Source organism: Scatophagus argus, chromosome 8 (assembly GCF_020382885.2).
Source record: "Scatophagus argus isolate fScaArg1 chromosome 8, fScaArg1.pri, whole genome shotgun sequence".
NCBI classification, from domain to species: domain Eukaryota; kingdom Metazoa; phylum Chordata; class Actinopteri; family Scatophagidae; genus Scatophagus; species Scatophagus argus.
In genome coordinates, this window is record NC_058500.1 from 3,427,656 (window position 1) to 3,452,350 (window position 24,695).

The 24,695-nt window shown below is 46.3% G+C and overlaps 1 protein-coding gene across 3 annotated transcripts; it reads right to left on the reverse strand.

Annotated features, from left to right (window-relative positions):
* Positions 1 to 654: 654 nt before the first annotated feature.
* nfatc2a (nuclear factor of activated T cells 2a) lies at positions 655 to 19,513 on the reverse strand. Of its 3 annotated transcripts, XM_046397210.1 has the most exons (11): positions 19,180 to 19,513; positions 19,000 to 19,057; positions 16,263 to 17,196; positions 15,948 to 16,116; positions 13,790 to 13,992; positions 13,526 to 13,698; positions 11,816 to 11,956; positions 9,540 to 9,595; positions 9,275 to 9,407; positions 8,267 to 8,974; positions 655 to 2,777 (listed from the first exon to the last, which is right to left on the reverse strand). In XM_046397210.1, exons 2-11 carry the CDS (start codon positions 19,055 to 19,057, stop codon positions 2,722 to 2,724), a joined length of 2,631 nt encoding a protein of 876 aa, XP_046253166.1. In that variant the 5' UTR covers positions 19,180 to 19,513; the 3' UTR covers positions 655 to 2,721. The 3 variants fall into 3 exon arrangements, with proteins under 3 accessions (XP_046253166.1, XP_046253164.1, XP_046253165.1); XM_046397208.1 differs by lacking the exons at positions 19,000 to 19,057; positions 19,180 to 19,513 and adding an exon at positions 17,529 to 18,487; XM_046397209.1 differs by lacking the exons at positions 19,000 to 19,057; positions 19,180 to 19,513 and adding an exon at positions 17,529 to 18,486 and having other exon boundaries at positions 8,273 to 8,974.
* Positions 19,514 to 24,695: the final 5,182 nt, after the last annotated feature.

A 24,695-nucleotide genomic window follows, 5' to 3' on the forward strand; every position in this document is an offset into this window, starting at 1 on the left:
CACAGTAAATCTGCATGCGGGCCGAACTCATTACACCACGCGGTGCTAAAGGGCGCGTGAGTCACCGCGGCGTATCATCTGTATGACTGGGCCGTGTGAGACGGCTCGTGAAGACAGGCCCACGTGCTGCTTTTTCTCCCGTGGTGATGTCATAACCAGAGACTTCCTGAACACAAGGTTCATTCACAGAGCCCTCCTCCTGACACGGGGGGGACCAAGCACCAAACATGCCGTTTCCATAGCAACCGCAGCCTCCGGGCATGTGCGTCCCCTTGGTGTTGCTGTTTGGGACGCTGACTGAGGCCGCGTGCACCGCGCACGGACACGTGTGCCTGCGCAGACAGCACATCAACAGGCTGAACTCTAAGTTCTGAGTGTTTTTATGTTGCATAAATCATAAGCAAACACGCCGGGTGTCCCACGAGTCCTTCTGCTCCTGCCTCGGGGGCTCTGGGTGAGTCAGTGTCCGTGCTGGAGGGACTCATTTTCAGTTTCCCTCTCATAAAAATGCAGCACGCAGAGAGAGAAAGAAGCCGCACAGATGAGCAGCCTCGTCTGTCTGACAAGACACGAAGCTCAGGGCCCGTTTAAGGTCATGACAAACATGCAGTCATGCATGAGAGGAGCTACAGAGGAACGACACAACGGAACAAATCACGATGTATGCGGTTATTATTTATTGCTACTTTTAAGGATACAAAAATAGCATAAAACAGAGACTTCTCAAAGAGGCACAAAGTGTAGAGGACTCAAAATTGAACAAATACATGACAACTATTAACACGGAAAAATAAAATAAGACAGTATTAATAACCTTTTCATTACCAAAGATTTCTTCAAAGATTGTATGGACAAAAATATAATCTGTTAAAGGGAGACTTTTAGGTTTTAGGTAATCATAATTCCCTTCTGAAAGCGTTTTACACTGTAATAAAACGGATAAAATGATGATAACTATAACATTGTCTGTATTATAAACACAAGAGACACGTAAAGGTGCAAGACAGACAACAAATTGTTTCTAAATTAGTCTACTCAAACTTTAAGACATGGACAATAACAATGATATTTACAGAAAAGGGGAAAAATCATTTAATAAAGATTACATTCAAGAAATGTCAAATGCACTTGTACTGTACTGGCTCAATGAGAAATATCATTAACAGATCAATATTAGCTTTACTAATATCATAAAATAAAATCTTATTTTCTATCAAACAGGTCCACGTTAAATATGAAACACTGCGATTTAGAACATTTGACTTACGTTGTGTGTTTTTAACTGCTTCACTTGCAAAGTTTTCCTCTTTACAGTCATGCAGTTGGCACTTGGTGCTTTCAATGGACTCCAATTCAGTCAGTGAAATATTACAAGTATCACAAAAACAGTTTTAAGCTACTCCCTTTCTTCATTAAAGCAAGTTGCATACACAAAGCGTTTCTCCTATCTGTGTTTACAGTGTGCATAAAGTATAACAACAGAATATAAAATGTGCGCTCTTTACACCAGCAAGCATGAAGCTTCTGCATAGGCAGGCGTTTAGCTTTAAGTACACCGACTGTCATTATGGACAGAAGCAAAATTCAACTATACATGAAACGATAAACACAACATACGCTTTGGAATATTTCGCTTTCAACGGACGATATAATCAGCTTTAAGAGCAAATAAAAAAAGAATTGAAAAAGATTTTAAAAAAAGGCAAAAAGAAAACCACCTTTAAACGGGACTGTATGAAATCTCTCACTTCAGCCTGCACGAACCAGACTCCAGGTCCATTTTTCAACCATTTTCAGTGCAAGACCGAAGAAGAGATCAAGTCGAGCGCGGAAATCATTTAAAACGCTGACCAAAGCCGTCGCCGCCGCACCACAGGCCCCACTTTGGCATTATCACCTGAATATGATTCAGTATATAAAATGGAACATTATTCACATGATTCAGATATAAAAATGCATTAAAGTTGACCCCTCGCTATTGAAAACAGTGCATATTAGGAGGTGTCACAATAGTCAGTTTTTCATGCGGTTAAGGCAAGTGTGTGCTTCACTTTAATTAGATAACTGCACTAAAAATGAGATGATCGGCATGTAAGCTTAAGTCTTTTCATGTAAAACTGCATACGAGGATGCACACAGACAAAACACACGCTTTGTGCGAGAAGAATTAAACAAACACATGACAAGTTTTTGGACTAATGAAATATCTGATCTATCGTGTTCTCGGTACGACGTCAGACTGCTGACCCGCCGGTTATCTTCATTAAGAAATTTCACAAAGATGTCAACTTGCTGCATGCAACATGACCATCGAGGCAAACAGGTGTGACTTTATTGCCTGAACAGCATGGCTGACGTTGATGATGTTTATCTCCTGCCCCCATTTGATCTCTTTTGAAAAACTTTATCTCAACTTCAACCAGAAAATAAAATCATAACAATAAGGCACATTCCCCCGTTGTGTGTCATGGCTTTGTTGGAAACCTGCTGACGTTAAGGTTCAGATGAATTTTTCTGTTTGAAATTGTTTATTGCAGGAAAACATCCAAAGCAAACACAGGAGTCGGGAGCTGATATTTCTATCTCTGTGGGAAAAGAAAATGAGGAAGAGAAGGTCTGATTGTTGGTGGATGTGCGTCACCTCTCTGGGCTTTGTGTGCGCGTGTGTCTGTGTGTGTGTGAGTCGGGGGGATGTTGTCATTTCCTGTCCGGGTTCCTCCTCTATGTCTGCCCTCTGGCCTGAACGGCGGTCAAATCCTTTCTTATGATCTCATTCACTGCAAAGCAAAGGAAGAAAAGCATGTCAGACAGTGGCGGGATCGATTCACAATGAAATAATCTGGAAAACAAAGGGCTGAAACACAAGCCTCCTGATCACTGATCACTGATCACTGACACGTCTGTGCAGGGTGTGGATGGAAGGCTGAAAAAAGCTGCATTAATGTTGAGTAACCACTAGAGGTAGAGCTATACAAGAGCCTACTGTATGTGTGATTACTTCCTGTTGCTGGGGTGATCACAAGTGTGTGTGTGCATACACACCAACAAAGGAGAAAGAGGGTTGAAATGGAAACTTTCATTGTAATGTTTCTAAAAATAGAATCACAATGTAAAACATGTTTGCCGCTCACGGAAAAGCAGAATTACATATTGAATTTCTGGCTTGAATAAGTCAGAGTCTTTATATCCCCCAACGCGTGACCATTTGAAGCTTTGCTGCGTGTGTGCTGATAAAATAAACACCGAGAGGCAAGCAGCAGCTGCACCACCACCACCACCACCTGTGACTGTGTCAGGCAGCTCACCTCCGTCACAACACAGCTAAAAGCCACAACAGGTAGCCCGGCGGAGAGCAGGAAGGAACGACGAGAATGCGTAACATGCCATCTCTCCAGATACGCCCCGCCGTCCACACCCCGGCCTGGAAGCCTACTGTGAGTCTGTCTGTCTGTGAGCGCTGGCTGACTGGTGCATTATGGGCCGGTGCCACCGCGTCCACTGTGCCTCAGGGAACTCATTAGGGTCGATGAGTAACATGAGTATTTCAAAGTGGGTCAAAAAAAAAAAAAAAAGATCTTTGCCTGCAACCAAGCCATTACTGAACATATCGTGTCTGTGATTTGGTAACCACGGTAACGAGCTACACGTTGGGACTGGGCCATTCAGCTAAGGTTTGAAATGCACTCTGAATATCAGCACTGGTGCTTCATTCAGCGGTTTGTTGTTGAAGTTGTCGAAATGCAAATCTTGCCATAGTTTTGTGCTTGTTGCTCCTGTTTTGTTCGGAAACTTTTTTCACACGTATGCTTCCAGTATCGATCGATATCACAATCTGTTGGATATGTAATGTGCTAATTATAGGGAACCTGAGAAGTGCTGGCGGGCGCCTCTGGACAGAGCCGTGCTAGCTCCTCATTTCCAGTCTTTATACTAAACTATGCTAAGCTAATCGGCTGCCAGCTGTAGCCTCATAGTCAAACAGTTATTTACATGAACTATTAACTAATGGGAAAATCAATATAAGCTAATAAATAAAAATATTGCCTTAAACTACCCCCGTAGAGTTGAGTAAAGGCAGACGTTTAACCTCTCATCCAAGAGGCTTCTTCAGTTCTGACAGACCCAGGTGTCTGACCTACCTGGACCTGCATAACTGAGAATCTTCACAGACATGTGGCCTTAAACTGAACAGAATGAAAGGAGGGTGAAAAATACTGGCTTGCACTGCCTCATTATAGACGCAGAGGAACTCCATTCAGCCAGCTTGTGTTTGCTCTATTTAAAGCCTCGATTTACATAATGGCGAAACAAAGGCTCCAACTATTCAAACAGGTGAAATGAAATCGGACACCATCTCACCCACAGCAGCCTCAGAGCAGAAGGCAGCGTGAAGAGCAGAACAGCGCGCCACAAAACTAGCTATAAAAAGTAACTGTCACGAGGTTGAAGTTTCTAGAGGCGCAAATGAAAGCAAAGGAAGCGGTGGATAGGAAATAATAAGTGTTTTGAAATCTAATTAAGCAATCAGACACGCAGATTCTCTTTCCATCCAACAAGCCGATCTTTGTCTGACTCCCTTCTGGTCTCTACGGTTGCCTTTTCTTTCTGATCATTTGCAGATGTGAGAAAGAAACAAGCCGTTACAGCAGCTCAACACTGAGCGCATTTTATAGCCAGAGCAGCATCTGAGAGTCACAAAACTGCAGGAGCAGCCAAACTGTGTGCTCTGCTGTCGTCACAACATCAGCGTCCATGTTTATTTTAGTCTGTAGTGGAATTCCCTCTGACACCTAACGCCTTAAAGAAACTTTCATCTCCTCCACAGGATTTTTTCCTGAGCATAAAACGAGCTCAGAGAAGCAGCAGGAGCGCCGCAGTGGGGCAACATACAGTGGGGCTTTACTGAGGCTAATGAAGGGTTGGCACGGAGCGCCTATTTGGGGCTGGCACGGGGAACACTCGGCCCAGTCTGTTCAATAGGTGAGTGTCTGGCTCCTGAGATCCTGCACCAACGAGCTGCACTGTTTACCGGCGGTGGGAGGAGATAAAGACACACGGCGTACAGTAGCTGACTCAGTCGCTGCACGCTGCCTGCTGCGAGCTGGAATGCGTGTGTGTTTGTGTCTGCAAGTATTTGCATGTTAATACAGTGCGTGTGTTTGTGTTGCAGGAGAGCGTACGGTATGTTCACGGGTCGCATATGACTGGAGAGATTCAAGAGAGGCTGCTGATGAGGGATTGTAATGACAGCATGAAGCTGGAAACCATAGAAAAGAGAAAGTAGAGTAAGTGGACTGAGGGCTAACCACCAGTCTAACCACAGTCTGTCTTCAAACAAAGCTCACACATTCACACGTACAGCGAGTCTGTCGTTGATTTCAAAATCTCGAGTTTTGTGAGTCTCAAAGCAGGACACAAAATGGCGGCATAAATTTTTGTTTCAAAGCTAAAAGAGGAAAAACACAAAATTTCATGTGTAGTAACAAAAATCCATTTTGATCTGAGTTTTGTGAGCAGTGTGGGCTCTTTACTTGTTTCCTTCTTTCCAACTTTATTGATGAACGCGTTTGTTTGTTCTGAGATGCTGCTGCTGCTCCATCCAGCGGCAGTGAATGTCACATATTTAACCTTTAAACATGGAGCGCAGAGCCGTTACCAAACGAGCTGATCAAGTCTGTCACAGAAAACTCACTGGAGTTTTCAAATTTTAGCAAAGTTTGCTTTATCAGAGCAGAAGGGACGAGCAACCGTGTGCACGTTGACACAGTTTGTGTAATTGCTCTCACAGCCTGAAAGGGGAGACAAAAGTTCTGCACTGAAGGTTCAAGCAGAATTTGTAAGTACTTCTTCCACCACTGACACTCCGCTCATATTTTAGATTTATTTTGATATTTTTGTAGTTTGACTATAATCTGGGATATTTTCTCATTGAGGATGAAACGTAGGAACGAAATAGCCGTCGCACGCCCATCACTACGGTCGTAGCACCTCCTGGATATGGCTGGATATGGCTAAGTTGTGTATTTGATCGAGCGTTTCAAATGGGATGCAAGTGAGCTGAGACTAATGGAGGTCCACCAGGTTGTTGCTGTGTGCTTTATCTCTCCTGCCCTGATCTCCACCTGCTGGAATAATTTCACCTGCTCCACTGCCTCTGGGCTTTATTCCACACCCTCTGAATATGCCACACTCAGCCTTTGTAGCCTGTGCCATTGGCTCTTTTACAGTTTTCACAAACCATGTGGCACACGGTGAGGTATGCCAGACACTCTTTGCCTTATGCGGTCCAAAGGCAAGCCAGGCTCCAACAGATTTCTTTTTCATTGGAGCACATACAGTAAATAAATCAAAACAAATACGAATCTGCAATCTGAGTTTTCAGACCAATATTTGCAGAATTTGGATTTTCGAGCATCAGCAGGAGCCATGGGAACCCGAAGGTACACGCCGCCTGCGTGGGAGAGACCATGAGCCAGGTTTTGGTATGAAATGAAAATACCTGACATTCATTTCAAAGCTCCTCACTAAAGTTGACACAGTTGAGGCACTTTGAGATGTGACAGTTAACGACCACAACACTGTGACAATACCAGGATGTGGCTTCACCCTATTTTTTCAAAAATGACTAGAGACTGAAACATGTCTCGATGAGTAATGTTGACAGTCTCACTTTGGTGACAAAGTGTTTGATGGTCCCAACTTAAATGATCGTTTTGCGGTCAGGATCATATTTCAACACCTTTGCAGCCAAACACAGGGGGATTTTTTTCGACCACGCTTATCTTTTCGCCAGTTGTCTAAAAAACAAAAAACAAAAAAAAGATTTTCAATATCGGGAAATCCCCCTTTGTTCCTCACTAAATAAAGTGAGTAGGTGGATTATCACCTCTAGCAGCAATAAGCAACACTATCCAAATGTAACTGTTATGCATTGTAAGGTTTTGACGTTAAGGGATGTGGTATTATAGAAGTGCTATTAAATGTTGCAGTTCTCAGGATAAAAGACTCAGAAAGCAACCGCTAATTCTGCAATCAGTTTTTATGAGATTTCCAGGGAAAAGGTAACGCGCTACTTGAATAAAAACTCAAATTGAACAAAGATGCAGAGGCACCTTGGGGAGCCGATTGGCCGTCATCACCTTCAGAAGATGGGAGGATCAAACAGGAGGCCCAGTTTGACTGTTCCTCTAACTCCTTGTTAATTCACCAACTCACAGCCCTGTTGCTGTTTACTGTGGGGCGAAACCCTGCAAGTTCCATCCAAAAAACACAAATTCCATTGCTGGCCGTTTCATTTTTTCCATTGAAACGCACACATAGACGCACAACCCCTTCCCTTTTCCTGCAAACTACCCTCCGCCCTGCCGCTATCTTACAGGGATCGGGTCGGATTTCTCGAGGAGAGCAGCTGCAAATAGGAATTTCTTGTGCCAGATTGGCAGAATCCCGTGGTCGGAAAAAAAGCTAATCCTCTGGTGGGTTCCCCCACAGAATCGAGGGGCACAAGGCCAAAGAGAAGCCCCAGCCAACTATAACAAACAAAGAGGCTTTCCCCAGCTCTCCCAGGCAGCCCGTTCCACTGTTTGACAATGGTTGCCATGGAAGTTGTTTTTCACTTCATAACAGTGTCAACATGTCCAGCCGGTCAGGAGAGTGACACTTTTTTCTCCCTCCGTCTCTGTCTTTAACACGAGTTGGGGGGGGGGGCTCGTTTCCTGACGTGTGGCGGTATGACCGGCAGAACGAACATCGTTCAGTGGTCGATGACGGCCTCAAACCGTCTGCAAACTTCACCTGGCCGCTTGCAGAGTCATTTCATTGTAAAACATAATGTAGTTTGGAGAACCTTTAACTCCACAGCAAGAAAGAGGTTCTGCTGCTGGATGTGGCCTGACATTAATTCTGTCAGAGGGTAATGGGGTTGACAAGCATAAGTATAAACATATGACTCACAATCGCTGTTATTTCCACTTTTAGTGGAACATAACTACACCTCCTGGCAAGGATTGTTTTAACAGCGTCAGCTTGATCTGTTGGCTTTGTTCAGAGGGATACTATAGCACATAGATCAAGCCGGGGCGTGTACAAAGGAGATATTGTAAATATCCTTGAATTGTTCTAAGGAAAAGTCATTGCTCTGTTGGCTGTTCTTATCATGCATCTCTTTCAAGAGAGGGAATTGCACATATTCATCATCTGCCAACATGTTTTCACTTCATCACTGATAACACCACCACTCACACAGAGTATTAAAGCATTAACTTACACTCACCATCATCTAGGTAGGCCTGGTCCAAGTTCTCCTCCTTGACCGTCACCCTCCTCTGTCCATCTCCTGGAGTCTCCATCTGGCCCGGGCCAGACGGAGGCCGGACTTTCTGCTGTGCCTTCTGTGCATAGGGCTGCTGCTGGATCACGGTGGGGTAGTGCTGTGGGTGGGTCACTGCTACCTGAGCCTGGGGAGGTGCTGGTGAGTGGGCGGCGGCTGCCTGTGGGGAGTAGCCATCGCAGTAGATGATCTGCTGGTTGTCAGGCTGCGGAGCGGCGAGAGCTTGATGGTCGCCTGCCCGAAGAAGGTGGTGGTTGGTGGGGGAGAACTGGATGATGGAAGGGTGCTGGCCTGCACCGATGTGACCTAGAGACTGAGCCGGGGAGCCGGTGTGCACCAGGACCGACCGGTGGGGGTCGGGCATCATCCCTCCAGTCTGCTGGTAAAGGCCAGGGCTGCTGCTCAGACTCTTGCGGGAGCAGACGATGGCCGGGCTCTGCTGCTGGAAACGTGCATCTTGGCCTGCAAGGCTGGAACTGAGACGCTGGCAGGAGGCCATGCCAGAGACCAGGCCGTTGTCTGGATGGAGGACGCCGCGTTGGTTATGGTAGTAGGAATGAGGGGATAAGCCCAGGATCTGGGGCATGGCAAAACCCATGTGGTTTGCTTCATACTCATCTAAGGGTTCTGTCTTAATGGATGGAGCTGTAAGGAAGTCAAAGAGATGGCTGAGAGTACAGACAGGGAGCAGGGTGTACTCTGAAACCATTTTTACACACAGTAATAGTAACAACCATCTAATCACCTCACATCCAAAGCCCATAGTACGATACATTATATGTACAAAAGTATTGGGACACACTTCTGTATTATTGATTTCAGGTGTGGTATGGGGCTGTTCTTCAGGGTTTGGGCTCGGCCCCTGACTTCCAGTGAAGGGAAATCTTAATATCCAGCACCTACTTTTGTCTATATAATGTATGAGCCCAGAGAGGAAGCTTTTACCTGCCAGTGGTGTGTAGGTGAAATGTTGAGGCTGACTGCGCTTCCTCTTGCCATTAATGACGTAGAAGTTCACTTTGACAGAATGGCAGACAGATGTGTCGCGATAGGACGGCACCTCCACAAACAGCATGCTCTACAAGATAATGATCAGTTATGTACTGAAAGTGAATCTTTACGGTTGAAACCGAACTGTGAGATCATGACATGTTTGGATTGTTTTACAGGTGTTGTTTGCGTATTTGAGGGACAGATGTGTAATACGTACTGGCTGGCTCTTATCTTTGTCCACCGTTGCTTCCATTTCCCAGATTTGCTGCCCATCTAGAAAGAAGTAAAGAAAGAAAACAACTAATCTTAAACAATGTGGTAAACAACTCTGCAGAAAAGTACGTCCAGCTGATTGTTTTAAAAGGTGAGACTGTGGGATTATTCTGCCAGCCTCGAAGCTTTGGCTCATTTCATCTCACTGATTCAGATACAGCCTAGACAGCCTCGACTCTGCAGCCCCCATGATGTTTGTCTGGCAAGATGTCGCCCACCTGATTTATAATACATGTGGACAGAAAACGTGTATGTAGATAATATCACTTTTAAAACCACTTCCTCCTGCAGGTAGAGGCCCTGTGTGGGCTCCACTCATACAAGAGTCCATCAATCAGGAAGACGTGGCTGTGAAATGCACCCCGTCTGCTGTCCAAGGCTGACAGAAACACCACACTGTCGGATCATGTGATGGGAAGTGCGAGCCCCTGCCCTGCGCCACGTCTGCACCGGTTAGCGCTGATGTTCTGTTACATCACACTTCATCAGATTACATCTGAGCTGTCATTTAGGTGAACAAGAGGAAAGCAAACAGGCTTGTTAATGTAAACTCCACATGCCCCTACACATGATACGACATGTGCTGCACTGTTTGAATGTTAGCTGGGAAACCCTCTGTCAAACTGTAAATCACAAACACATGGCTTAAATGAGTCAGCAGGAGGAAGGGGGGATTCCACACACCTCGCCAACTTTTCTTCTTTTTTTCTTAACCTTATTTTTATGACCAGCTCTCTCCATGTCTCTCACAAAACGTGACAACTACTGCCTTCTTGGCGTTTGTGTTTGTTTGTGTTTTGTTGCAGTTCCCCTCTCAGGGATACCCCGACTCTTGTTTTCTCTCTGGAGATAATTATGTGCAGGGATGGAAAGAGGGGGGGGTGGGCGAGGGAGCTGGAGAGAAAGCCAGAGCAGGCTTGACTTGGCCGGGGAAGCTTTCCTTTCCTCTGTACAAGCCTCAATGTCCGAGCACAAGAGCCAGGGGAGCTCCAGCCAGAGGCAGCCGTCTTTCATTCAGAGGGATTTCACAGCTGCTCTGGTCCAGAACCTTGTGTCATACAGAAACTCTCCAAAATAACGGCAAACCCTTTTGGTAAGGTTTCTTTTTCCGTCTGTCTGTCTTACTATCCATTACTGTGTCGTAACACAGCGGCAGGGAACCCCGGACAGGCAAAACAGGAAAAAAAAAAAAGAAAAATGAAAAAGGAAAGTTGCCGGGACACGTGGGTCCAAGTTTTAGTTGAGGTATGCAGTGGAGTGCCTGAATTAAAAAAAGCCAAGCACTAAGCAGTGGAGTCAGTGAGTCACAATATCAAGCACGAGTATTTTAACTAAACTGTCCACCCCACAGAGCCTTCAAGAAGCAGCAAGAGGCTGAGAACTGCAGACTTAGAAGTGGTCATTATTAAGAGCAGGTGATAAATACAAACCTACCTTCAACACTTACTTGATATAAACCCAAAACAACTCAGTCTTACTTGTATAAAAAAACAGGACTTTGACTGAAGGATTATGTTGCAGCCATTGCAAATTAATCCAAAACGATTCCATTTTGTTTTATTTATAATCTTTTACAAGAATAAACTTAAACCTCGTTTGAAGCGGGTGAACGAGCTCAAACGTTTGTACATGTGGTGTAAATCACACCTTCAAAATCATTAAGGGGCTTCCAGAGACTTGGATTTCACATCGTCTTCAGCTGTTCGGGAGAAGGCTGCGATGCTGTTTTGCTGTGAAGCCCCAGAAATATTAATCAGACTTTTCATCAGCACTGGGGCGAGTAGATAATTACTGAATTTTCATTTTTGGGGCGAACTGTTCCTTTAAGAGTCAGGCACGCAGAACTATTAATCACACAACAAAAGGCCCGTGTGAGCGGCGATAAGACATCACTGAAGTCAGTGAGGAAGAAAAGGGCAAAGGGAAGTGAATGAGTGCTGCTTATCTTTCGGATCATGCAAATAGGCAATGTGGCAACAATGATGGTGGACAAATGAGAAAACTATGCACTTGCTGCACGGACATGGCCGCTTCTGAGTCATCAGGTATCACTAGCACTGTGGTGTTATTGTGACGCTTTGTTGAGTAATCACAGAGCTGAGAGGTGCACACAACATAAAGACCGCACAGATTCAGTGGCTGTAGGTCACCTAGAAGTGATCTGAAAACGGGATTGTAATCCTGTGAGTGATGCAGGGGAGGAGTCGGGATGCCACTCACCCGGGGTTTTCTCCAAAAAAATGACCTTAGAATCGGAGCTGAAGTTCTGCCCAGTCAGGATCATCTGCTGGCCTCCCAGAACTGAGCAGCTGTCCATGTCCTGCTTCTCCACCATGGGAAGCTCGTGTGCTGAACGCTGGGCTGCCGGGACACACAGAGACGGCCGGTGTGTTACGTTACATACATCTGCTGTCACACACACTCATATCAGAGGAATTCATTTAGTGCACGAAGCAGCACAGCGCTGAAGGGATCTGTGCCAACCGAAGTCAGGTTTTACTGGTTTTCTCTTGTAATTTCTCTTGTATATTATTATTACTGCACATCTTTGACTTTGGCCTTTAGGAGCAAGAAAAAAATGTCACCTGAAGGAAGTTTTTCATAAACATTTCATAAACTGAATGATTAACAAAAGAACGAACGAGTGAATCGAAAAATAAACCCGTAGAATTGTAAGGACTGAAAATCATAGTTAGTTAGTTAGTTTCAAGCCGAGATCATACTGAGAAAACACTTCGCCTCAAAGCTTTCTGTACTGATTTCCCACAAGTGCACTTATTACCAAGAACTGACGGTGTTTCACAGTGAAGAGGTGATGCTGAGTCATTCAACAGTAACAACCCTCGTTTTCACTTTCAATAAGCTGCAATGCTGCCACATCACACCGTCGGAGAGGTAAAGGGACGGGCTTCCTCGTCCTGCGTACCGTGAACTACTGTACAGGAAGGGGATGAAATATGAGGAACAGGTTTGATTCTGATGCAATCAGATCTACAATGAATGCTTCTTACTTCAGGGGAAGCTTAAACCTCCCACTGAGCAGTAAAATACTGCACAGACTCTCAGGACTTGTAGCTTATTGTCAGCCATTAGTTCACAGCTGAAACTCCACTGAGGCGTCGACAAACAACCCTGTGACCTTTTAACAGGTTTGTTCACGCTGCTACGCTGCGAGAGGATGAAACAAGGCGGATGACACCAGCAGCGGCCCTGCCTCCTCAAACACACCAGCTCACACAGTCTGCTTGACAGATGTGTCGCGGGCGTCACCGCGAGCAACTTCACGCTTGATTTGTTTTCACTGAGGGCAATTATTCTGACGTTCGTTTTCAGACACTGCAGTCCTGCCCTTTCTGTGATTGGAAAGCAGATGTGAAATGGCCATTATAAAATGATATTATGTCCTGTATCATGATTCTTTTATGACGACCGGAGCATATTGCACGCAAACTGTGTCACACTGATATGATGAACGTTACGTCTTGACCAGGGTGTTGGTCAAAGCTAGATAAAGGGCCTTCTTGTTTGAGTTCTGATCACACCAGATGCTTTAATAACACTGTGTACACATGCACTGATGTACCCAAACACAGAATTTACTACTGTGCACATACAAACAGGCACACAGACATTGACACATGCAACGCCTGCTGACTGGATGGAAGCCCTGGATGCATAAAGACATCTTTGTGCGCCGCAGTCTGGACTATCAGCCCGGCTCCAAACTCATTTGAATGTGGGTTCCTCTTTTTTTTTTCTTTTTTACAATGTTTACTTTGTGTTAAGTTTTGTTACCTGATGAAAACATCTGCAGTATGACAGGAAGCACACATGAGGGATTCATAAATCAAAAGCACTTTTTGTGAGATGAGGTGAAACAGCACAAAAAACGTATCATACTGTGAAAATGTCTTATGTTTGGCTGCTTACAGCACTCAATGGGATGCGAGGCCACCTGGAGAGAGACGCACTGTCCTCCAGGCTGAGGTATGTGGACACGAAACACAAGACGAACGCGGGTGTTTTTCCGACCGACGTCCGTCTCGCCCTTCCTCAGCTCGATGTCGGCGTTCCTGAGCTTCAGGATCCCAGCACAGTCGATTCTGTGAGAGAGGACAAACATGTGAGCAAAACTGGGGATGGACAATTTCGAAATGCTCAGAATTCAAATGCACATCATCATTAGATTCTCACATTGCTTTCATGTTGTTCTTTGGCTCCAGGGGGATCTCAAGCACTTTGGTGCCGTGGATGATCTTCTCAAAGCTGGTGGTCGTAACCGTCTTGCCAGTGATGCGGTGGACTTGATAAAAGGCGTGAGGCTTGAGGATGCGCTCATCAGCTGTACCAATGAAGATCTGCAGGCCAAGTGGCTCCTTGCCTCTGTAGCCATGCAACTGCAGACACGGAAAGAAGACAGAGATACAGAATGAAGGAAACGTTTGAGTCACGTTAAACTGGTCGTGTTTCTCCAGCAGCTGCTTGTTCTATCTCTGACTTTCCAGATGTTGCTTCCCCCAGAGGTGGCCAATCTCCATCAGAGCCACGTGTGAAAGCATGAGTCTTATTTATGCAATCCTGAACTGAAATCTGAGAAATACTGGTTCTGTCATAAGTGTGTGGAGGACCCAGCAGGGGTCCCGTGTTTCACTGAGAGGACTGAAACCTTCATAAGGACCCGGCCTGACTGTGTTAATATCCTGCTGCAGAAATGAAAGCGTCAGATAAGTGACGTTGTGAACTGAAGACAGAGCGTTAGAGAGGTGCTACTTTTAACTGGAGAGTGCCTCCTGAGGAAACCTGCAAAAACCACAAAGCATCGACTTGCATCTAAATGCTGTATTTGTGCAAACAGTGTAGTGCGTAACCTTTGTCACTGAATACAACCAAGAGCTGGATGCAGAGCGGCAAACGCTATAAGCAACTTCTTTTAGCGTACTTTTTTGGTGATGATTCTGACTGCAGAAAACATCACAGCAGTAAACCTGTCTGCCTGAGAAACACGAGTTTCTTTCAAAATCTGATGTGTTTCAACACCATCTGCTTAAAGAACTGCAGAAGGTTTTTTTCCCCCTCGGTTAAGACCTTTTTTTTTCATTGCCGTCAACGTGTACATCAGCCACATGTTAGAAACGCTGATCTCTGAGGATTTAACTGACGGACTTCGCACAGCTGCTGAATGTGAACAGAAACTATGGCAACATGAATGAGCACGCTGGCTCCATATCCAGGTATCCATATCCAGACACACAGAGCGAAACAGAGGAAGTCGACTGCAAACACTCAACAGGCCATGTGAGCGGTCGGCCGGTTGTCATGGCAGTGGCAGGAGCAGTGAGTCATGACAGAGAGCAGCGTAGGAAAAGTGGAGGGTGCAAGGCTGAGAGAGAAAGAAAGAGAGAGAGGGGAGGGGAAGCAAACGACGAGGTGAAGGAGTGCAGCCGTGGCTAACCAGGCCTGACCATCTGATTGGCCTGGCAAACCGGGCAGAACTGACCTCAGGGTGAGGCCTTTGGGGATGGGCAGAAAATGGAAAAGAAGCCAGGGGAGCTTTATTCCCAACAAGTTCCTTCTATCACCAACAAAAACAGCTTGGAAATGTAGCCACGGCAACACAGAGAAGGGGAAGTTGAGTCTATTCCTGGACGATAGAGACAGCTGTTAACCGTGTCACAGCTAATCTCAACATGCTGTGTTTGAATTCCACGTCGTGAGGAGAAACAACAAACTTTTTTTGTTTCCTCCCGACCTACAATTATCTTAACCACCGGCACTACAACTTTTTGTTTTGTTTTTTTTTACACATTTCTAGAGAGTGTATCAACACTTGAAGTCAGCTTGTTAATACGAGACCCACACAGTCAACAAACCAGTGTGTAAGAGGAAGTCGGGGACAGCATGAACACAGATCTGTTTGTGTGGGGGAGAGGGGTTGCAACGGCAGGCTGTGTTAAACTGGAAGGCAGAACAGCCTGTGTGGCTCACTGACCTGAGAGCAGTTCTGAGGTTCGTCATGAGGCAAGCGGTGGTGGTTACACTGCTTTGGCTTTATGATTTGATTCAGAAAAGCGAGAAACAGGAAAGGTGCTGTGAGAGTCACAGCTCACATTAATGTCATTTTCATACAGTTGGCCCTGGGCAATAACACCACCGCTGAATGAATAATGAGTAGGAAATACCATTACACGCAAGCCGTCCCATCAGGGCTGCCCGAGGCTCCTAAACCGGACGGCTAATTTAACGGACATCATGCTGTCATGTTCAGCACTTTCAACTGTGCCACTAAATTCAGAATTTGGTGTTTATTTAAACGACACGTAGAACTTCGATCATTTAATGTTTTTGGCCGTACCTGCACGACAGGATGTCCTCCTGTGGGCGCTTTGACCGCGCCCCTGCTTCCTTCTGTCTCGTAGTGAGCTCTGTGGTGTGGCTTGGGCTGCACCTCAATGTGGAGTTCATACTGGTCTGTGCGACTGGGGATCGGCCATTCCAGCGGCGGGAGAGAAGCCACGGGGATGCTAGAGAACATGAAGGATGCAGGAAAGGACAGAAATAATAGTTTTTAAAAAATCATTCAAGTCGTGCTCCTTAGAGGATGTAAATTCATCTTGTGTGGTATGAGTTGGCCATTAGCAAAAAAGTCCTGGCCTTGCTGCTAATCTACCTGCAGATGCTGGAAACCAGCTGCTTGGGCCAGATCGGGGGGATGACAAAGAAAGGCTCTGGAGCAGGTTTGGGTTTTATGTCCTGATCACAGGACACCAAGTAGTTCCCTTCTCCGTGGTTCTCCGGGTACAGAGTGTAAACCTGGTTGGACGTCTTGACTATTTTAGTGGGCACCAAGCCTGGCTGTCCAGTGCCAAAACCATTCATGGCATCAGCAAGGCTGCTGTGCGTATAGTGGGCGCCTGTGTTGTGATCTTCATGGCCACTGTGAGGGGAGGGACTGCGGGAGCGGTGCCCAGGGACTAAGCCTGGATTCCTGTACATGTCGTAGGTGCGTTTGCCCTGTGGGGACGTGGAGCGGGAACCAGGTCTGGGGGAGGGCGAGCGGGCTCCCAGGCAGCCGTCCTCGACTAGGCTGGTGCCAGGAGAGGTGCCCGGGGAGGTGCGCGGGGAGCCAGTGTGGATGTTCTGTAATCTGGGGCAGAGGTCTCCGGGGTTCTGGACGCTGCTGGGGGACACGCAAGGAGACGCCCAGGGGGAGAAACTCTCCGAGTGCCAGCTGGTGGAGGAGTTGCTGCTGGCGGGACTCAGGCACTGGGGCTCACGGTAGGCGAGGTTTTCATGGCCAGGCACGGTGAGGGTGGGTCTGGGGCTAATGTTCAGGTGGTGGTTCTGCAGGGAGTCCCGACCATGGTTGTAGTGCTCACGGGAGGGGGTGATTTCGATCCGCGGGCTCAGGGCCAGACCTGCAGGTCGGGTACTGTCCAGGTAGTTTCTGGCCTCCTGGTTCTCATATCCTGTGAGAACCTCGGTGTTGTGTTCACTGTAGGAGGGACTGCAGGACTTGTGGCCGTACGGGGAGGCCTCCTCCAGGGGGAAAACCTGCTCAGACTCAGGACTGAGGACTTTGTGAGTTGCAAGGTTGGGGTCATCTGCAGGGGAGGAAAGATGAAAAATCATCACACATGTTTGGAAAACAAGCATTGCCACAAATACAGAGACGCTTCCAAAACAGCAGTCTACATCACAAAAGATTAAATGACAAATAAGTTCACCTGCAGATGAAAAGTTTTGAATAAAACAAACACCATGTTGACATGTTCTGTCACATGGCTACTGTCGGTACCCTCATTAAGATGCCTGGCAAATTTACTTCCTGCTTTTCTTTTCATTCACATAAAGCTTGCAAGCCACTTATTCGTTTTGAGGTAACAAATAACCAAAAGAGGGGTCAAGTCGGGTTGCCAAAAAGCTTCGGACAAACCTTGATCTCCCCCCGCAAAGTCGCTGCAAGGCGGCTCATATTCAAACAGGTACTCAAACTCCAAATCCTCATCGGGGCAGGGGACTCGACTGAGCTCTTCCTCCAAATCCTTCTCGTCGTATAAAGAGGTCATCGGTCTAAATGTGATCCCAACGACTCCTCCGAGTTCAGGCGAAGCGACGGAGACGCGGCTGAGGTGTTGCGGCGCTGATGTGGATTTGGGAGACCTGCTCAAAGTGTCAAATGATGCATCGGTGAGCTGCAAGAGGCGAAGCGCACGAGTTTCCTGTTTCAGCTCGCCGCAGTTATTTTCAGATGAAGGCGGGTCTGTTTTCACGCCGAACGCAGAGTTTTCGAGCTCATCTCTCTGTCTGATCACGCCTCCCGCGGTCGTCGATGCGTCGGAGATACAACAACGCACAAGTGATGAACTTTCCAGCGGACTGCTGTGAGCCTTTTGACAGACTTTGCAGCCTGGTGCTGCCCCCGGGTGTCTGACACGTTGCAGTGACGCGGCAGGGTGCAGACTGGGCTCATCACCTGCTTATCACCTGACTTCACACTATCAAAACGGGGACCTTTTCACTACATGCAGGCAGAGGGACGATAAGAGGGTGAAGTGAGACAAATCATCATGCATCACCGCATCACACACTCGATCTCATGAGATCCGTGAGCCAATGCTTTTCACAGAAGACAAAATGTGCACACGTTGAGACCCCTGAGGGAATCCCCAGACTTACGCACGACGCGGCACAGATACAAGCGCGTTCCGTCCGGTTGTGGACTTGCACCCAGTGGGCTGGTAGCCTGCTACGGTGTGCTCAGTCAGCAAAACAAATAAACCGACAATAAACCGTAGCAAGCTTTCCATTCTCATTCCTATTTTTGGTGTGGTATTTCAACGTGACTACGACTGAAGCAGAAGCAGAAGCGACAAAAATGACCACATTAGACAGGACATAAATCTGAGAGAGTATCGGAGCTGGTTAACACTCGATCATTTCTGTGGTTTTCTGTGGAAAAATAAAACTCGCTCCATGTTTGAGTCTTTGTATGAGCCTGTTTGTGTTTGTGGGTCAAAATCCTGATTATGGTGACAGTCGCTAAAGTTGCCAGGGAGGCTCAGGTACTTGCTGATGTCATGGAACGCAACTCTGAAGTTTTATAGCATGTTTTAATTTACGTCAACCTTTTTTTTAATCAATAATGATAATAGCAGTTTAATTGGCACCCTGTTTCACCCTCAAATATCGATGCCAAGACGCGCTGCTCTGCTAAAGCGCAGCAGCAGCAGCAGCGTGTCGCTTCCCAAACATCAACATCCCAACAACGTCTGAAATGCCAGACGGATCGCGAACACATGACATCTCAGCTCACATCACTACAGACAGCACTAACACTGCAACTCTATCAAATTAAAAATCAAATGGGGTTTGATTACCAGAGAATCACAACACTTCAGCAGTACCTTGATCCATCGACCTCATGGTGTGGTACTGTGCCAGCCTCCAAGTCTCTCTAAACATCTGGAGAAAAGGTGAAAAGTAAAGAAAAAGAAAAATTACTTTCCGCCAATAACCATAGCAGGACAAGCTCTTCTCGGTTGAAAATGTTCAAAGGAGACGAAACACATGTAGAACAAAAAAACCTTCTGTAGACGTTCAAAAACTTCCAGCTGCGACAGAGCAGCTGCGCGCAAACTGCCTTTTCTTTTCAGAAAACATGCAGCCGAATCGGCTTGAGGCGAAGCGGAGCGGCTCTGGTTTGAAGTCCCCCTTCCTAGCGCTCTGTGAGGATTACTTGAGTATCAAGAGCGGCTTCCTTCCCCGCTCTGGGTGTTTATAATGGTCCAATGCTGTAAAATAACGGGATTCCCTCAGTGTTTCCTCCTGTTTGTGCGCCTTTGCCATGGAAACCTGGAGCCGGTCCATGTCGGAGACTCAGGGCTTTCCTGCAAAGCCCCACACTCAGGAATCCATGACGTCTCCAGCTCCCGCGCCAAGGCATTTCTGCGGCTTCTCTCAGACAGTAGCACACAAGAACTTCATTGTGGGGATGAAGAAATTACTGTGCGCTGTAGGAGCGAGAGAGCGAGAGAAGTTTGAAGCTTCACTACACGAAACGTATCCAACACGATTTACTCGACTGGTGTGTCTATCTTCCAGCTTCGCGAATGACTGTAGAGAGACATTTCTACAATCCGTAGTTATTCAGAGTTCATTTAAGGGGCCGTGATTAGCTGGAGGACAGAGAAGTCCATTGTTCCCACTGAGGGCAGAGACCACTTTTTGTTTCCACTTCATATTGGAAATCTGCAGCATCTTCTGATACCTTCCTGAAAGAAAACACCAGCACATAGACTGACCCCAGCAGTCATGAGGACACATTCTCCATTGCAATAAAAGTTACATAAGGTAACATCCAAGGGGGGGGGGGGGGGGGGGGGGTCCTGATATGTTGGATTCATCAGACAGCATAAACTACTCACTTGTTTCCACATGGGGCTTCGTGTGTAGCTTGTGTTGTGGAGGCAGGTATGTGTCAACACACACACACACACACACACACCTGAAACACAAAAGTCTCAGACTCGAGCTTCTCGAGCTTCTCTCTGTAAATCACACGAGGATCTCTTGTGTAAGAGATCAGCTGCTGCTGCTTTGAGTCCCGAGCCGGCAAACAATCCTAAAGACTCACTACATGTGCTGTTAAGTGTATTGATAGCTCTTGTATGTCAAAGCTTAATTTCTGAAAAGATAACGAGCTTGAAGGCCTGGCACGGTAAATCATCTGGTGACACCAACAGGCCTGCTGAGGTCTAAGAGCTTCGAGAAGGTGTTGGACCGGCAGCAGCTGATGGATCGCCGTCTGTGCTCATAAACCGAGAAGTTTTCAGGTGGTCAGAAGCGCACAGCTCGAATTTGTCCCGCATACATTTGCTTAAGTCAAGAAGCAGGTAGTGGAAACAGTTTGAGGAGAAGCTGTTTTAACATTAACGACTTCAGTTATTGCCCAGGAGAGGAAGCTGTAGGATAAACCATCCGCAGGAGCCAAGCCAAACTATACGTTACGGTTCCAGTGCCATGAACTGATGCCAGCTTTGGTGCTTTTAGTGCACAGCTGTGCTCATAGAGCGGCTATACACTCCAGAATGTAAACAAAAGCAAAAACCGTTCCCTCGTCTGAACTTACTCCAGTGGGAGGAATGGATCCACTTTCCAAATGAGATGCAGGCCTTTGCATGAGGATAATTTTGTGTGTTACGCTTGAAACAATTCTTAGATAGACGCAAACTGCAGTTTCTTTGTGAGTCTGATGGAAATATCTTTACCACTCTCACATCTTCATTTACACATGAAGCCGCAGCAGCCGGGAGGTGGTTAGCTGGAAGGTGCAAAGAGCCAGGCTAGCTGTTTCCACCTGCTTCCAGTCTTTATGCTAAGCTAAGCTAACCTGCTGCTCCATGCATCTTCATGTGAACCACACAGAGTACAGCAGTGAGCCTGCTCATCCTCTCATCTGACTCTCAGTGAATTTCCCATCAGGTTTTAATGAAAACAAACAGGAAGCAACTTGTGTAGCGTCAAGGTCAAGTTCAAGACAGGTTGGACTGAATATCACGTCCATACAGGAGGATGGTGCTGTGGTGCAGAGTAGCTCTTCCTACAGCTTTTGATCAGAAACTGGATGTGGTCACTAAATCTGGGTCCAAAGTTTGCAGATGCATCAGACTGTTCATTTTAGGTGACACAAAACACACACTGTGTTTCTTATTGTGTACTGTGACAGCATGTTGGTGTTTGCCGTCTGCTCTACAGTTACTGTTGATTACTTTTAGCTATGAATGGCCGAGGCCTTTAGAATGAATACAAAAAGCATGAATGGATTAGACCGAGCTCCTCTTGACACCAGCAGCTCTGACAGACTTCCTGCGATCCCGGTCTAGTTTGGAGAATACAAACCCAACGAAGATCACGACAAGCAAAAACAGAGCTTTTATTTTGTCTCTGCCTGGAGGGAAACATCCTGAGAGCACCCGAGGACGTCTGCTGGAAAAAGTGCGTCCTCGGGGGGACGAGAGGGAGGCAATCTGAGGATCTGTTTGGGATCGAGACACGGATTAGTCTGACTGTTGGGTGAACAAGGTGACTGCGATGAGTCTGTAAACCGCAGTGAGCGGCACAGCCTTCGTTTTGGGGGTAGCCATCCAGCAGCCTCGTCTACCAGATGTGAATTCCTCCACTGTTACGTTAGTCTTATGCAACTCAAATTATGAATGAGTAAATGAACACGGCACACACTTAAGAAAGGAAAACCGCTTGTGTCCAGACGGCCGAGTTTGCACTTCCGTCTCTCTCTCTCTCTTTTTTTTTCTGAGAGAGCACACGTTTTCCAAGTTCATGCAGTATTTTTTCCCTGACTGTAAAAACAGCTCACTGAGGCACTGATGTCTGGGTTAGAGCGTTGCCCTCTTTGAGTTTTCCAAGTGTAACATGTGTGACTGAGCCTTTAAATCCAAGCAGTGGGACTCTGATATGGAAATCATGCAGTGTGTTATGTCTGATGGAAATATTTGCAAGCGAATTTAGGTTGCAAAGGGAGGCGTGGACTTTGAACTCCATTTGAGTCTTTTGACCTGCTCTCCTTTACATGAAATCTGATTAAACCTTTCAAGTCCCGAGTGGAAGGAAGTCTTAGGATTTAAAAATGATGAGTATTTTGTTTAAAGCCAAGATAATTGATTCCATTAAATGTTCCAGTATCAGCACTGGAGTGGACAGATTTAATTTAGGGGGGAAACAAAAGGCAGTTTTACAGGAGTGTAGCTCACAATCCAGGAATTAGTGGATGAACTTTTCGATGAAATTAGGTTTTGCTTTGTGATTGTCACTTGATGTTAGACAAGCGGCGCTGCAGCTGCTTCTGACGGGGTTTCTCTTTGGCCCGTGCTGGCATGTCGTTGTGCAATGAGGAATCTTATTTCCTTCCTGCCACAACTTGAGGTCCCTGGAAAACATTCTCCTTCTTTTTCCGAATTGTAGAAATGAACTAATACGTTCCGTCAACATGGAAACTACATACATCCAGGCTGGATTCAGCCGCCTCATTATGTAACAGAATTCTGATCGATACTCGGATGTTTGGAGAGAGAATTCAAGTGTCTTAAGTCCAGTGGAAAAATGGCAGAGTTGCTCTTCCTCGGAGTAGATTTTTCCCTTTTGAGCACAGCGCTGTGAAACAATATCACCTCCCCTCTTCTGTCGGCTCTATTTTCTTGTCTTGTCCAGGTTTCCAATCCCATCCTACAGTATTTCATAAGTCACATCTTCTATCAGTGCAGTATGGATGCAAAACAAGTCAACATGTGGTAGTCAAAACAAAGTGGAACAAACTTATTTAGGATTTCAGCAGAAAGAAAAACTCGGTCCTCCCAACTTCATTCATAACAACAACTGCCTGTTCAGCCTCAATAATCACAATTAATCACTCGTGCACTAGTTTGTTTTTTTTTAAATCCAGTAATCCAGTGAGTTTCAAAGTGATGTGGGCGGTTTCGTTCGCTTGTTTTGCGAAGCATTAACTGGTGTCATTAGAGCTCCCAGGGAGAGGCAGGGAAACACATCTGCAGCTCTTCTTTAACAGTCAGGGCTGCTAAGACAAATCAAAGCATTCCAGGCTCACAGAGCTATAAATAGTGCCGGAGGAGGGTGTGTGTTCATGCCTTGCAATGTTTCTGTGAGGGGCCTGTCACTGCCAAAATCCAATGTTTACAGAGTGTAGTAAACAATTCGTCTGCACCGGCTTGTTCATCACTTGTTATCGTTCAGAATCATCCATCAGGAGTTTCTGTTATTTCAAAACAGCTCACTGCAACTAAGCAGACGAGTTTACAGTGGCATGCGACAATCCAAAGGTGCAAAGAGCTCCTGCGAGTTCCTTCATGAGGCCTTCAACCAATCAGACGTGACGCAGACGCACGGCTGACCTCAGGCCCGAACCGTGCGGCGACAGTTCAGCGTTCTCCAGCGACATCGTGGATGTGGTCGCCTTGGCTTGTCGGCTGGCAGTGGATCCCACATGATTCCATGCCATCATTTGTATTAACCGCTCCAGTTTGTGGTGTAGGCCCATCCTGTAGCACATTTATGGTAATCCCTGCCTCCTCTCCTGCTCTGTTCCACTGGGAGCAGCGTGTAAGATGTTTCCAAGCTGGAAACAAATTCCTGTCGTGAGGTGCCAAAGATAAAATGCACCAACCATGTGACAATTAGCCTGGATATGTTGCGTAACAGCTGTAAGCTATACCCCTCCTGAAAGCCTGATAATCCAAACCTTATAAAACGCAAAGTAAATTTCAAAATTTAGGTTGACTCTGATTGGACGGCAGAGCTGGCAGCGAACCAGCTGGGCTCCGCAGCTGGCTTTAAGACAGGAGGAAAGGCCACGAGTGTTAGCAGGCAGCTCTGTTGATTTGGGAGTGGAGAATTTCACTTTTCATGGGACTTATTAAGTTAAATGGTTTCTTTTAATGGTACAACTTGTGCACTTGGGCAAAGGAACAAGAAGAGTTTTAATCTGAACATGCAGTACTGATGTGCTTGACTGCACGTGTGGGAATAAAAGGAAAAGATTTTACGACTGGGAATCTGGTCCAACTGAAACCATCTCTGGGCTCAAACGCCATGTAAGCTTCGACACTTTCACAACTCGTAACTTACACGGATAATTAACAAACTTCCTTCTAAAAACTTTAATTCAAACCAAGTGTGATGATTTCAAAGAACACGATGAAATGTCTTCCATGGACTGATTTAATAAAGTCCATACATCTCTGACAGTCATGTTCCATCATGTTTTGTAATAATTCTCTTTCTGATTCCTCCGGTGAAGTCCGACCTTGTGGATGACCTGGGAGACGTAGGACGTGACTCCCTCCTCTGGTGAGAGGGCGCCAAACACCCGGGAAGCTCCTCAACCCGCCTGCACTTCCTGCCTCACAGGAAACACGACTGGACTCGGTTTCAGTCCGTGAGGGTTCACCTGAGGAGAGGATGTTTGTCTCGTTCACATTCTCAGTCTGAGGCCACATTAAGCTCAACTGGCTCCTCTTTTGCAATTCAGGAAATGGTTAATAAGCCACATTAAGCTATGCTGTTACTTTTT

Bases quoted from the DNA above. Each gene is read 5' to 3' on its own strand.
- nfatc2a (XM_046397208.1), bottom strand. From the start codon at position 17,661: ATGACCTCTTTATACGACGAGAAGGATTTGGAGGAAGAGCTCAGTCGA. The intron at 11,957-13,525 runs GTAAGCAGCCAA...GTGTCCCGGCAG, and splicing joins CTCGCATCCCATTGAGTGCT to CCCAGCGTTCAGCACACGAG. The intron at 9,596-11,815 runs GTGAGTGGCATC...ACTTCTTTCTAG, and splicing joins TTTTTTGGAGAAAACCCCGG to ATGGGCAGCAAATCTGGGAA.